This window comes from Colobus angolensis, unplaced genomic scaffold, assembly GCF_000951035.1.
Source record: "Colobus angolensis palliatus isolate OR3802 unplaced genomic scaffold, Cang.pa_1.0 Scaffold15, whole genome shotgun sequence".
Taxonomy (NCBI): domain Eukaryota; kingdom Metazoa; phylum Chordata; class Mammalia; order Primates; family Cercopithecidae; genus Colobus; species Colobus angolensis.
Window position 1 is genome coordinate 4440385 of NW_012114599.1, and position 12401 is coordinate 4452785.

A 12401-nucleotide genomic window follows, 5' to 3' on the forward strand; every position below is an offset into this window, starting at 1 on the left:
GGTATTATACCATACCACCCCAAGCCATCAACCTCGCTCTCCAGTCCCGTCTTAGTATCCCTTTCTGGCTCTTTTTACTGCTCCTGACACACAGACATTTTTTAAGAGTCTGTCCTTGGCCATCTTCTCTTCTGACTTTCCAATTCCCATAGTTATGTTCTGATCACTTGCTTTTGATCTCCAAATCTTCTAGCACAATATTTTTCTGAGATTTGAACTTTTATTTGTAACCTCTAGTAGTTACCATCACATATCTGTTCTACTGCCACCTCAAATGTAAATTTCCAAATGGCTATCTCTTACTCTGCCTCTATTTTACATTCTACATACAGTCACTTCCCTGGAATGACCCCATATTTGCCCACCATTTTCCACTCTCATTCAGGTCAGGGCTACCTCTTTTTCTCTCTCCGAAACTACTGAAATGGCTTTTTTTTTAAAAAAAACAAAAGACATGTTGTATTGTGAAATAAGACACAGTAAACCACATGGAATAAATACATGCCTTAATTATTATCAGGCAAACATCCTTGTAACCACCACCCAGATTAAGAAATAGAAAATCCATACAAAAGATCAATGAAACCAAGAGTTGGTTCTCAAAAAAAAATAAAAAAAAAATAGACCCCCTAGCTATCTTAACAAAGAAAAATAAAAGATTCAAATAAGCATAATCAGAAACGACAAAGGTGACATTACAACTGATCCCACAGAAATATAAAAGATTTTCAGAGACTACTGTGAACAACCCTATGCATACAAATTAGAAAATCTAGAGGAAATGGATACATTCCTGGAAGCACACAGTCTCCCAAGATCGAATCAGGAAGAGATGGAAACCCTGAAAAGACCAATATCAACTTCTGAAATTAAGTCAGTAATAACCTACAACCAAAAAAAGCCCTAGACCAGATGAATTCACAGCTGAATTCTACCAGACATGCAAAGAAGAACTGATACCAATCCAACTGAAACTATTCCAAAAAATTGAGGAGGAGGGCTCCTCCCTAACTTATTCTATGAAGCCAGCATCAGCCTGATACCAATCTCTGGCGAAGACACAATGATCAAAGGAAACTTCAGACCAATATCCCTCATGACCATAGACACAGAAATCCTCAACAAAATACTAGCAAATTGAATCTAGCAGCACATCAAAAAGTTAATACCCCATGATTGAGTAGGCTTTATTCCTGGGATGCAAGGCTGGTGCAACATACACAAAACAGCGGGGTGCACTGGGTCACACCTGTAATCCCAGCACTTTGGGAGGCCGAGGCAGGAGAATTTCTTGAGTCCATGAGTTCAAGACCAGCCTGGGCAGCAAAATTAGACCCTGTCTCTACAAAAAATAAAATAAAATAAAAAAATAGCCTGGTGTGGTGGCACACACCTATAGTCCCATCTACTTGGGAGGCTGAGGAAGGAGGATTGCTTGACCCCAAGAGGTTGAGGCTGCTGTGAGCCATGGTCACACCACTGCACTCCAGCCTGGGTGAGAGTGAAACCCTGTCTCTAAAAAACAAATGAACATATGTAAATCAATAAATGTGGTTCACCACATAAACAGAATCAAAAGCAAAAACCGTATGACCATCTCAATAGATGCAGAGAAAGTTTTTCATAAACTCCAACATCCCTTCATGATAAAAAACCTCAACAGACCAAGCGTAGAAGGAACATACCTCAAAATAACAAAAGCCATCTCTGACAAACCCACAGCCAACATCATCCTGAATGGGCAAAAGCTCAAACCATTTCCCTTGAGAACTGGAACAAGACAAGGATGCCCAGTCTCACCACTCCTATTCAATACAGTACTAGAAGTCTTAAGCAGAACAATTAGCAAAGAGAAAGAAATAAAAGGTATCCAAATAAAAAGTCAAACTATCTCTCTTTGCTGTTGATATGTTTCTATACTTAGAAAATCCTAAAGACTCTGCCAAAAGGCTCCTAGAATTGATAAATGACTTTAGTAAAGTTTCAAGATACAAAATCAATGTACAACAATCAGTAGCATTTCTTTACACAATGTCCAGGCTGAGAGTGAAATCAGGAACACAATCCCACTTAAATTAGCTACAAAGAAAATGAAATACCTAGGAATACAGCTAACCAAGGAGGTAAAAGATCTCTGGATCTTTTACAAAGATGACATTACAAAGGTCACCTTTTACAAAGGTGGCATTACAACTGATCCCACAGAAATATAAAAGATCCTCAGAGACTACTGTGAACAACCCTATGCATACAAATTAGAAAATCTAGAGGAAATTGATACATTCCTGGAAGCACACAGTCTCCCAAGATCGAATCAGGAAGAGATGGAAATGCTGATCTGAGAGCTGACTTTAAGTCGGGTCCTTTCCTTTCTTTGTAAGTGCATAACATCTAATAAAATAAGCAAGAAAATACAGTGAATAGAAGTGGCTTTACTGAATGGAAATCTGAACAACTTTATTATTTATTTTATATATTTATTTTGAGATGGAGTTTTGCTCTGTCACCCAGGCTGGAGTGCAGTGGTGCGATCTCAGCTCACTGCAACCTCCACCTCCCGGGTTCAAGCAATTCTCCTGCCTCAGCCTCCCAAGTAGCTGGGATTACAGGTGCCCGCCACCACGCCTGGCTAATTTTTCTATTTTTAGTAGAGGCGGGGTTTCACCATTTTGGCCAGGCTGGTCCCGAACTCCTGACCTTGTGATCCACCCACCTCGGCCTCCCAAAGTGCTGGGATTACAGGCATGAGCTACCATGCCCGGCAAGAAAATTTGAACAACTTTAAATCTATGGAACACTGCAGAATTGAATGAGAAAATATCAGAGAGAACTCTAGTTTGGTGGTTCCCATGTGAGGGCTCCAGACCAGACATCAGAGTTACCTGTTAGAAATGCAAAACCCCAGGCCCACCTCAGTCTCTCAGGGTGTGGGGCTCAAGAATGTGTGTCATAAGAAGCTATACAAATGATTCTGTGAACAAAGTTTGAGACCTGTTATTACAGCGTATCACTTATATTTTTCTGGACTGACTTTAAAACTGATCCCAGCTCTGTGTTTTCGTTTGGAATTTAGCGGCAATGAACTTATTTCAGAGTCCAAAAGAGGGATAGTTTCCTAACATTCAGACCCCCTTCATGTTGGGGACCAGTATATTCTACACTGGTTAAAGAGGACTAGAAAGGGTTTCAAGACCTTGAAATGAAAGGTACTAATTATTTTACTAACTGTATTTTCCATTTCAAGTATCTCTGATCCTATGACAGCTGATTAACTTACATAGTTGCAAAACAAATATTAGAATGAATGGACTAGAAATTACCATTATATACTGTCTCAGATGAAATTACAAAATTATTTATTGCTTTTTGGTGTTTTCATTTTTCTTCCTTTTTTATGTTTCAAACTTACATACTTCCCAGTGTAGTGCATTTTTTAATGTAATTTTATTCTTTCTTGCCACTGTATCTCCAAATATCATATACAAAATAATGAGGTAAAAATTGTTCTGTCTAGAATTATGATCTAGTGTAGGGCAACCCACTAAGAGGTGGTTCAAAAGATAAGAAAAACTTCCAAATTATTTTAAATAGCTATCACGTCAATGCTATTTAAAATCGGACAAGTTTGCACAATAAAGAAAATTCTGGACCAATTTTACTGATGAATATCAATGTAAACAGCTCAGAAAACATCATATACTTTTTGGTAGAAAATTTAAAGTGGTTCAGCCACTTTGAAAAATAGTCTGTCAGGTCTTCAAAAGGTTAAATATAGAGTTACCATGTGACCATATAAACCCAAGAGAAATGAAACTTGTCCCAAAAATGTGTACACAAATGTTCATAGCAGCATTAAAAAGAATAGCAAAAAAAAAAAAAAAAAAAAGAAAGAAAAAGAAAAAGGAAACATCTCAAATGTCCATCAGCTGATGAATGGATAAAGTGTGGTCTATCCATACAATGGGACAGTACTAAAAATGACAAATGTCCTGATACATGCTATACATGAATAACCTTAAAAACACTATTTTAAGCGACAGATTCCAGATGGGAAAGACCATATATTATACAGTTCCATTTATGTGAAATGTCCAGAATAAGCAAAGGCATAGCAACAGAACATAGATTAGTGGTTGCCTAACCCTGGAAGGAAGGAGGAGTGAGAAAGGGGGATGAGTATGAGGCCCTCCCCTCCCCTCCCCCGCCCTCTCCTCTCCTCTTCTTTTCTTTTCAATACATGGGGTTTCACTATGTTACCCAGGCTGATCTCAAACTCCTGGGCTCAAGCAATTCTCCCACATTGGCAACCCAAAGTGCTAAGATTATAGGTATGAGCCAGCACATCTGCCAAGTATGAGCTTTCTTTTGGGGGTGATGAAAATACCCTAAAATGATTGTGATGCTTGCACAACTCTGTGTATATACTAAAAGCCATTTAATTATATATGCTTTCAGTGGGTGACTTGTATAGTAAGTGAATTATATCTCAATAAAGTTGTAATTTTTAAAAATCTCAGATAATTTGTTGTTAGAACACAGAAGCATATTAAAAGAAGAATTAAAACACTGTGACCAAGTAACTACTAGAAATGCAGAGATGTTTTAATATTAGGAAACCTGTTGATATAATTTGTCATAGTTATAAATAAAATAGGGAAAGCAATTTGAACATCTCCATAGATGCTGAAAAGATATCTGCTAAATTTCCATATTTACTTATGATAACATCTCTTAAGAAATTTTAAGAAGATAAAAAATATCATATATATCTCAATTCAAAAGCTAATGCGTACTTAATGGGGTGAAAATTTAGTAGATTCCCAACAAAGTCAGACTTAAAGATGCCTATTATTTAATAATCATTGTGGAAATTTTTATCCAACAAAATTACACAAGAGACAGAAAAAGGAGGTATGAGAATTAGAAAGCAGTTACAGTTGTCATCATTTGCAGATGATGTGATCGTTTGCTTGGAAAACTCAAGAGGATAAACCTGCAAAATATTCAAAACAATAACCCACTGAGGTGACTAAACATTTACTATACCAAACCCCATAGTAAAATATAATGGAAGTAGAAAATATAATGAAAGAAAAAATCTTATTTGTAAGACCAATAAAAAGTCTCTAAAAATAAACTTAAGAGAAATAAAAATGCTGGTGAAACACTTTAAAAAACTTAAAAAGAGAACACCTGTTCTTGCATAGAGAGACTCCAAGTTTGTTAAATATTGTCTTAGTAAATATGAAATATGAAAATATATTACAGGCCGGGCGCGGTGGCTCAAGCCTGTAATCCCAGCACTTTGGGAGGCCGAGACGGGCGGATCACGAGGTCAGGAGATCGAGACCATCCTGGCTAACACGGTGAAACCCCGTCTCTACTAAAAATACAAAAAAAAAACTAGCCGGGCGAGGTGGCGGGCGCCTGTAGTCCCAGCTACTCCGGAGGCTGAGGCAGGAGAATGGCGTAAACCCGGGAGGCGGAGCTTGCAGTGAGCTGAGATCCGGCCACTGCACTCCAGTCCGGGCGACAGAGCGAGACTCCGCCTCAAAAAAAAAAAAAAAAGAAAATATATTACAAAGTTATACTGACAAAAATTATGCAGTTTGGTAGGGTTGTACAAATTGACGCAATCCACTTCTGAAAATTTGTTGTATAGACACACTTGCAAATGTATAATTTATGTAAAGATGTGTCTCACTGCAGCATTGTTTATAATAGCAAAATATCAAAAACAAACTAATGTCCATTATTAAGGCAAAAAATAAATGATTGTTTAATAATGATTTATCATGTGACCAACCTCTAAAAAATTTTTTTTAAATGGCTCTATTTTTTAGTGAAGAACTCCTTTGAAAATAAAAATATTTTTATTGATATGTAACTTCTGTGATATACAATTCTGGGAAGGCAGAAGGATTTCTCTCTTAAAACCAGAAGACATTTTCACAGAGAATACAGTAGTCTGACTTGCATACAGAACCTGGCCTATTTTTGGTAGTGAGATTTTGACCTTGGTAAAAAACAGAAGTGGGCAAATCCAAAGAATCAATACAATGTTATTCTAAAATAAAAGGCCTTAATTTTTAATTGACTGTAGTTTAAGAGGGTCCCTAAAAATACAGCATCCTCCTATTTTAAAATCTGGCTCATTTTAATACAAAAAGGATAACTCTATCAAAATAGCTGAAACTGGCTAATCTTATGAGAGTTGGTGTCTTCAGTGCAAAACACTAAATAGTAGGGATATGAGCCCGTCTATAAACTTGTTAAGCAAATCAACAGTGTTATGTTAGTAACAGAAAGTACACATGATAATTTCATTTTGTCATAGCCAAGATAGCAACAGAAGGAAACAGGAGTATGGCATCTCTAGAATTCTCAGCAGTCTTCAGGATTCTGTTACTATAATTCTAGCAAAATTCACTAACAGGTATATTTTATCAGGAAGTTTCTTAAAGAGAGCCCTCAGCTTCCTTATCTCAGTTACCTTCTACTAACCTTCCTCTTCAACCTGACAAAGAACAGATAAATGCCTATTCACACTGTCAGTTTGTCTACAGACACTACATGTGCATGCCTGAGAAGAGGCCAACACTGAAATGAAAGTCAGCTATCTGATGTAGAAACAGATGTCTGATTCTCTAGAGCTTGACTTTCCTCTACTAAAAATGGTTTGGTTCCATAAGCCTTATGGATTCATGTCTTTCAAAATGTTCTCTAAATACCAATTTTAAAAGCTTTCATATACCAAGGATAAAGTGTACTAATTGCTTCAGGGAGTACAAAAATATACTAAGCAGAATTCTTGCCTTCAAGAAAACGATCTGTTTCCCTCCCTAGGAAATAAACTCCAAGAAGGCATGGCCTTTCCCATCTTGTTTACCACTCCATCTCTAGCATCTTTAATGGGACTTGGCAAACAGAAGGTGATCAAAATATTTGTCAACAAGTTGATAAACCAGTGGACATGGAAACAAAGCCAATATGTTTTGAACAATAAGAGACTATGCCATATTCAACTGTGTTCAATGTTCTAAGGGTAGCAGAAATTAAAAAGATTAGGGTAGGCTGAGATAGTCTGAGAAGGCAGGGGGAAAATGGTAGTGGAGCCATCCTAGAAGGAAGGATTTAGATGGAGAAGAGGAGGGAAACAAGAATGGCAAAGACGAGAGATGGAGAGATCATATCTGTCAGAGGCAAGCGAGGAGGCCTGGGTGACCAAAAGAGGAGGCGGCAGCTAGATGAGATGTGGATACAAGGGCAGACTGCAGAAGGCCCAGGAAAATCGGCCACTGGATTCCACTTGGTTGGAACGTACCTTTCAAAAATCATTTTCCACATCCCCATTTTAACCTCTAAAGGAAACTGAGTCTCAGAGGAGGTATAAATCTTTAAAAAGCAATAGGGCAATGCGACCAAAAACCAATCTTGAGGGCCTACATAAAGGTAAAGTTTGGGTTATAAAAAAAGTCTTAACGTAAGTTCCATAGTTTACTAAAATTCACGGTTTATCAAAGAATAATAAAGGTCATAAACCTGAATTCACTAGCAACTTTCACACAAAGATACATACACTCTTAAGTGAAACTTACTTTCATCATCACAGCAGGGTAAATTTAATACATTTTTTAGTAACTCTCAACTAATATTAACCAGAGAATGACGCTATTCACTAATTCTGGAAGAACTAGAAATACGTAGACGTCAAAAGCTCCAAATGGTTCTTTGTTAAACAGTCACAATTTTGAAGACGGCTTTAGATAAACCCAACAATTGAGATACTGTAAATATCCTTGCTCTTTCATCAATCTCTAGCTATATTTAGTAGCATGGTTTCCTTTGTTCAAGAATTATTTTTGATAACTGCATATTTATATTCTCAAAAGCAGAGTACTTTGGGCATATTTGTTAAGTGAATGGCTGGCTGCATGGATGGACAACAAATAAACCAAATAACTGTATTAAGCTGAAAAGTAATGAATATAATGCTTCATATAAGTGGATCTTAGATTCAGCCAGGGCTAAGGCTTCCAGACTTTCACCAACACGTCTTTCACATTTTGCTACAATCAGACAATGATTAAAATAGATAGAGGGAGCAGGAAAGTTTGGTAGCTAAGAGAAGAGTTACTCTAGGCAAGGATGGTGGTGCTTATGAGAGCAGAGGTGGATTCACTGTGAAGCTAATGAAGGTTCAGCATCAGGGCCTCTTGCAAGGCCTCTTCCAAGGCCCTTGGAAGAGCCCTAGTAATGTGTTCACATGGTCATATATTTCTGTAAAATTTATCAAAGTAAGGTATAATAGAATTCATTCTTCTTAAGTGGGCCCTCAAAATAAGTTTCAGGCCCCACACAACCTGGGTCTGCCCCTGTGTAAGAGGTAGGAAGAGGTCAGTAGTAGGAGAAATGCTGATAGTTATGGAGAACATCATCGGAATAGTGGGAACAGGAGCTTGGATGGCAGTCAAATTTCTGGGCAGCTTTTTTTTTTTTAATCTATATACCATTTCTTAGGCTCATAGTTCTCATATCACGACTTTCCTTTCAGCTTATACATCTTTGCAAATGAAGTCATAAGAGACATTCAGCTGTTACAAACTTCATGTCAAGCTTTGAAGTGCTTTTTAATAGCAGAAATATTTGACTCACGTGTGGGCTTTATAGCTATAGTAAATACCTCTTAGTTATCTGTCGCTACTGTTATTCCACACCTCCACTTTGGAGGAGAAATTCTGCATATGCATTGAGGCACTAAAAAAGAGTATTGAACTCTATCTTAGCGCTTTTGTGAATGGCTTCCTTTTATTTCTTCTCTCATGGAACGAATACTTTCATCACATTGTACTGGTTATGGGTGGGAAGGCAGTGGATGGAGGGAGAATACTGACTATTACATCAGTGGCTGGCCATTTCTCTTAGCTTCTTGACAGTTAACTGATCAAGTTGCTCCTTAATATAAGATCAAGGCATTTCAAGGACTAACTCTATCTGTTCTCTAGAAAGTGCTTTGGTAGACTTTGAACAAAATGCTTGCAGGGGTCAAAAGAAAAGAAACGGACTGCAACTAGTATGAGATAAAGATGGGAAAAAAAACTCACCCTCATCTTGGAAATTTCTATATGACTATTATTGTCATATAGTCTATATGTTCAGGTACATATCAGAACAATATATCTAGAAATAGCAGTTTTGAGAACAGAAAAATAGAAACAAAGGCCATGTATTAAGCATTTGGGATATGTCCTTTGTTGAACAACGACATTTTGCTTCTTTATGTAACTTAATTATTTTATGAAGAGATGACAGAAAATACTATTGCACTCCATAAGTTTAACACTTGACATTTTTATTCCTCAAAATGCAACATTTTAGAAGTCTAGATATGTTTATTAATTAGTGATTATTAACACCCAGTAAACAACATTATGTCTTCTAAAAACACAATCTCTCTTCACAGCATGAAGCTGAAATCTATTATTCCCTGATTCCATATGCTGAAATACACTCAAATGGTCACAAATGACCTTAAACATTAAATAAATGTAAATGAGGACAACACAGAAAATGCACTTTTGATTGATAACTAAAAGACCAGGTTGAAAATCAGGTCCAAAAATGAAGTCCTCTCCAGAAGGATAAGGCCGTCTGCACTGTGAAGGAAAGGCTGTCCTAACAACGGGGACCCCACAGGTAACGGCAGACCCGTTCTCTTTCTCTCAACCTACCCCAGGTTTTCTGGGAAACAGAAGTGGTTTGTTCATTTATATGAGAAACACAGAATATGCTGTCCCCTGTGCCACCAGCTTACTCCCAACATTTTAAGCAGGATTTAAAAATACATATATGGACACTTCATTACATTCACCAATTAATATAAGAGAAAAAAATTATTGCTATTCCATAGCCTCACACCAATATGTGTCGTCACTTTGGTTTTTAAGCATTGTAGCTATTTTCGTGTCCGAGGCCAGCACATCTAGACCACTGGCCGCCAGGGCTGTACCATGGGTGTGTCCAAGAGAAATAAGTCTGTAGGCCTTGTCTGTTAATGAATAGCTTATATAACTAATAAAAAAAATCAAACTGGGAAGTTGGGGTGGGAAAGCGTCTTCACAATAGGGAAAATTCAAACTGCCAAAGGATGACAGTTTCACAGTAATAAAGAAAACAATTAATTTAACATGGAGTTATTCTAATAAAGTCTGCGGTTAAATGAATGAGAAAAAACACAGAAATACAGATATTTCATGTGAAAACTATGAAATGATTACTCACTTCTCTAGATCCATTACCAACAGGGCAAAAATAAAATGTAGCATCACAGTACACACCATTGCTTTGGTTAAGAGCAAGCATTCCCCCTAGTTTGTATAAGAATTAACAGAACGTAAAAAGGAATGGACACCTAGACTATTTTAAAATCATGGAACAGAACAGGGTTTCTCAATGTTGGCACTATTGACATTCTGGGCCAGATGTTTCTTTGTTGTATGGGGGCGTCCTATGCAACATAGGATGTTCAGTGGAATCCCTGGTCTCTACCACTAGATGCCAGTAGCAACACTCCCCGCTCTCCTACCAAGTCATGACAACAACAAAAAATGTCTCCAGGGAATACCAAAAGTCCCCTTGGGGACAAAACTGCTCCTAGGCTGAGACTCACTGGAAGGGAGCCATTTAAGGAGTTCCCGGGCCTGGCTTCTCCCAACCTCATACTGTCTAATCATAAATCATCCCCTACCCAGTGTTTAATATACTTATCTTGTTTTCTCATCTCTTAATTGGAGATAATGAGAGTGTTTGTCTGCCTCATAGTATTCCAGCGAGCATTAAATGAGATAATACTTGTAAAGTGCTTAAAACAGTGCCTGACACACAGTAAGTGCTCAATAAATGTTAGCTGTTATTATTTTTAATAACCATCCATATCAAGAAAAACAATTTCAATGAGAGTTTTTTTAATGCAGAAAGGTATCTTACCAGCTTGATATTTTCTGGGTCTTAAAAACATCAGCCTTCTGATTCCTTGTGATGATGTCTTGCACATCTACAGGACACAGTTAAGAAAATGTCTGCAGTGATTGTGAACTGACCGAAAAAAAAAAAAAAAGGTCCAGAAACTGTTATCTCGCTCTGTTGCCCAGGCTGGAGTGTAGTGGCGTGATGTTGGCTCACTGCACCCTCTACCTCCTGGGTTCAAGTAATCCTCCCACCTCAGCCTCCCTAGTAGCTGGAACTACAGGCATGAGTCACCACACCCAGCTACTTTTTCTATTTTTAGAGAGATGGGGCTTCACCATGTTGGCCAGGCTGGTCTCAAACTCCTGACCTCAGGTAATCTACCTGTCTCAGCTTCCCAAAATACTGGGATTGCAAGCGTGAGCCACTGTGCCTGGCCGCTCTTTTTATCATGCATGGGATGAGTACCATGAAAGGAGAAGAGCTGCATGTGGGGTGGGAAGCAGGATGCTGACTTGCCACAGGCAAGCTCTTTCGCTTCCCTGGGCTGCATTTTATCACCTGAGATGGATCATCATGGCAAGCCCCAGAGTTATGAGTGCTGATGGGAAATGACTGTCCCATAGGTGCCATGTCCTACTTGCTTAAAAGGGCAAGGAGTCCAAAAGCAAGCCTCTCTGTCAGCAGGGAGGGCAATGTCAGTCTCCCGAGACTTTCCAGTGTGAAGTATTTCCAATCTCCTAAATGCTACAAGGGAGGGGTGGAGAGGAGCAGCAGAATGAGACTTGGGAGGAAGTGAGAAGAAAAAGATGGAGAAGATCTTAGAGAATCTTTGAGAGAAAATGAATTACTGGAGAAAGTCAGTTCAGTGAAAAGTCCCCTGAAGAACTGTCTTTACAGACTTACGCTATGGCCTTTGGCATGGAAGGACTTGTACAAAAGAGCCATATTTATGGAAGACATGTTTTCAGGAGCTGGTTCATTACATCACCCAGCGCCATATTTACAAGGGCTCATCGGAAAAAATTGTCAGGTTTCAGCACCAACAAAAGCTGGTCTGCAGATCAAGGGATGTTGCTTCCACTTCCCCGCACTATAACTCTTAGAGTTGATCCTCTCTTTCTCTTTGCTCCAGCACCTGTGCAACTCAGAGCCAAATGTGTGGCCTAACTCTAACAACCACAAGAGACCCTGTTACGTATACTTTCTCTACTGACCCCTATTCCTGGCTTCATCATATTTTCCTGGCTTTCCAATTTCCAACTGCCCTCACTTTCCTCTTCATTTTATATGGTATATTCTATGTGTCATGATAAGAAGCCTCAAAATCCCTCTTTTGGAATAAGGCAGGTTTAAATAGTCAAGAAATAAAATAATTCCAATGAAGGCTGCAAGCTGAACTAAATTGGGCCCATGGGGAGGACACCAAGCAGACA

General features: G+C 38.4%; 1 protein-coding gene across 1 annotated transcript in view; it reads right to left on the reverse strand.

Moving 5' to 3' along the window:
• The window catches only part of CAMKMT (calmodulin-lysine N-methyltransferase), a 435068-nt gene that overhangs the window by 52053 nt on the left and 370614 nt on the right, over positions 1-12401 (reverse strand). The window contains exon 7 of the mRNA XM_011935893.1: positions 10987-11053. Within this exon, the coding sequence (XP_011791283.1) occupies positions 10987-11053 (67 nt within the window). The remainder of the gene's footprint in view (positions 1-10986; positions 11054-12401) is intronic.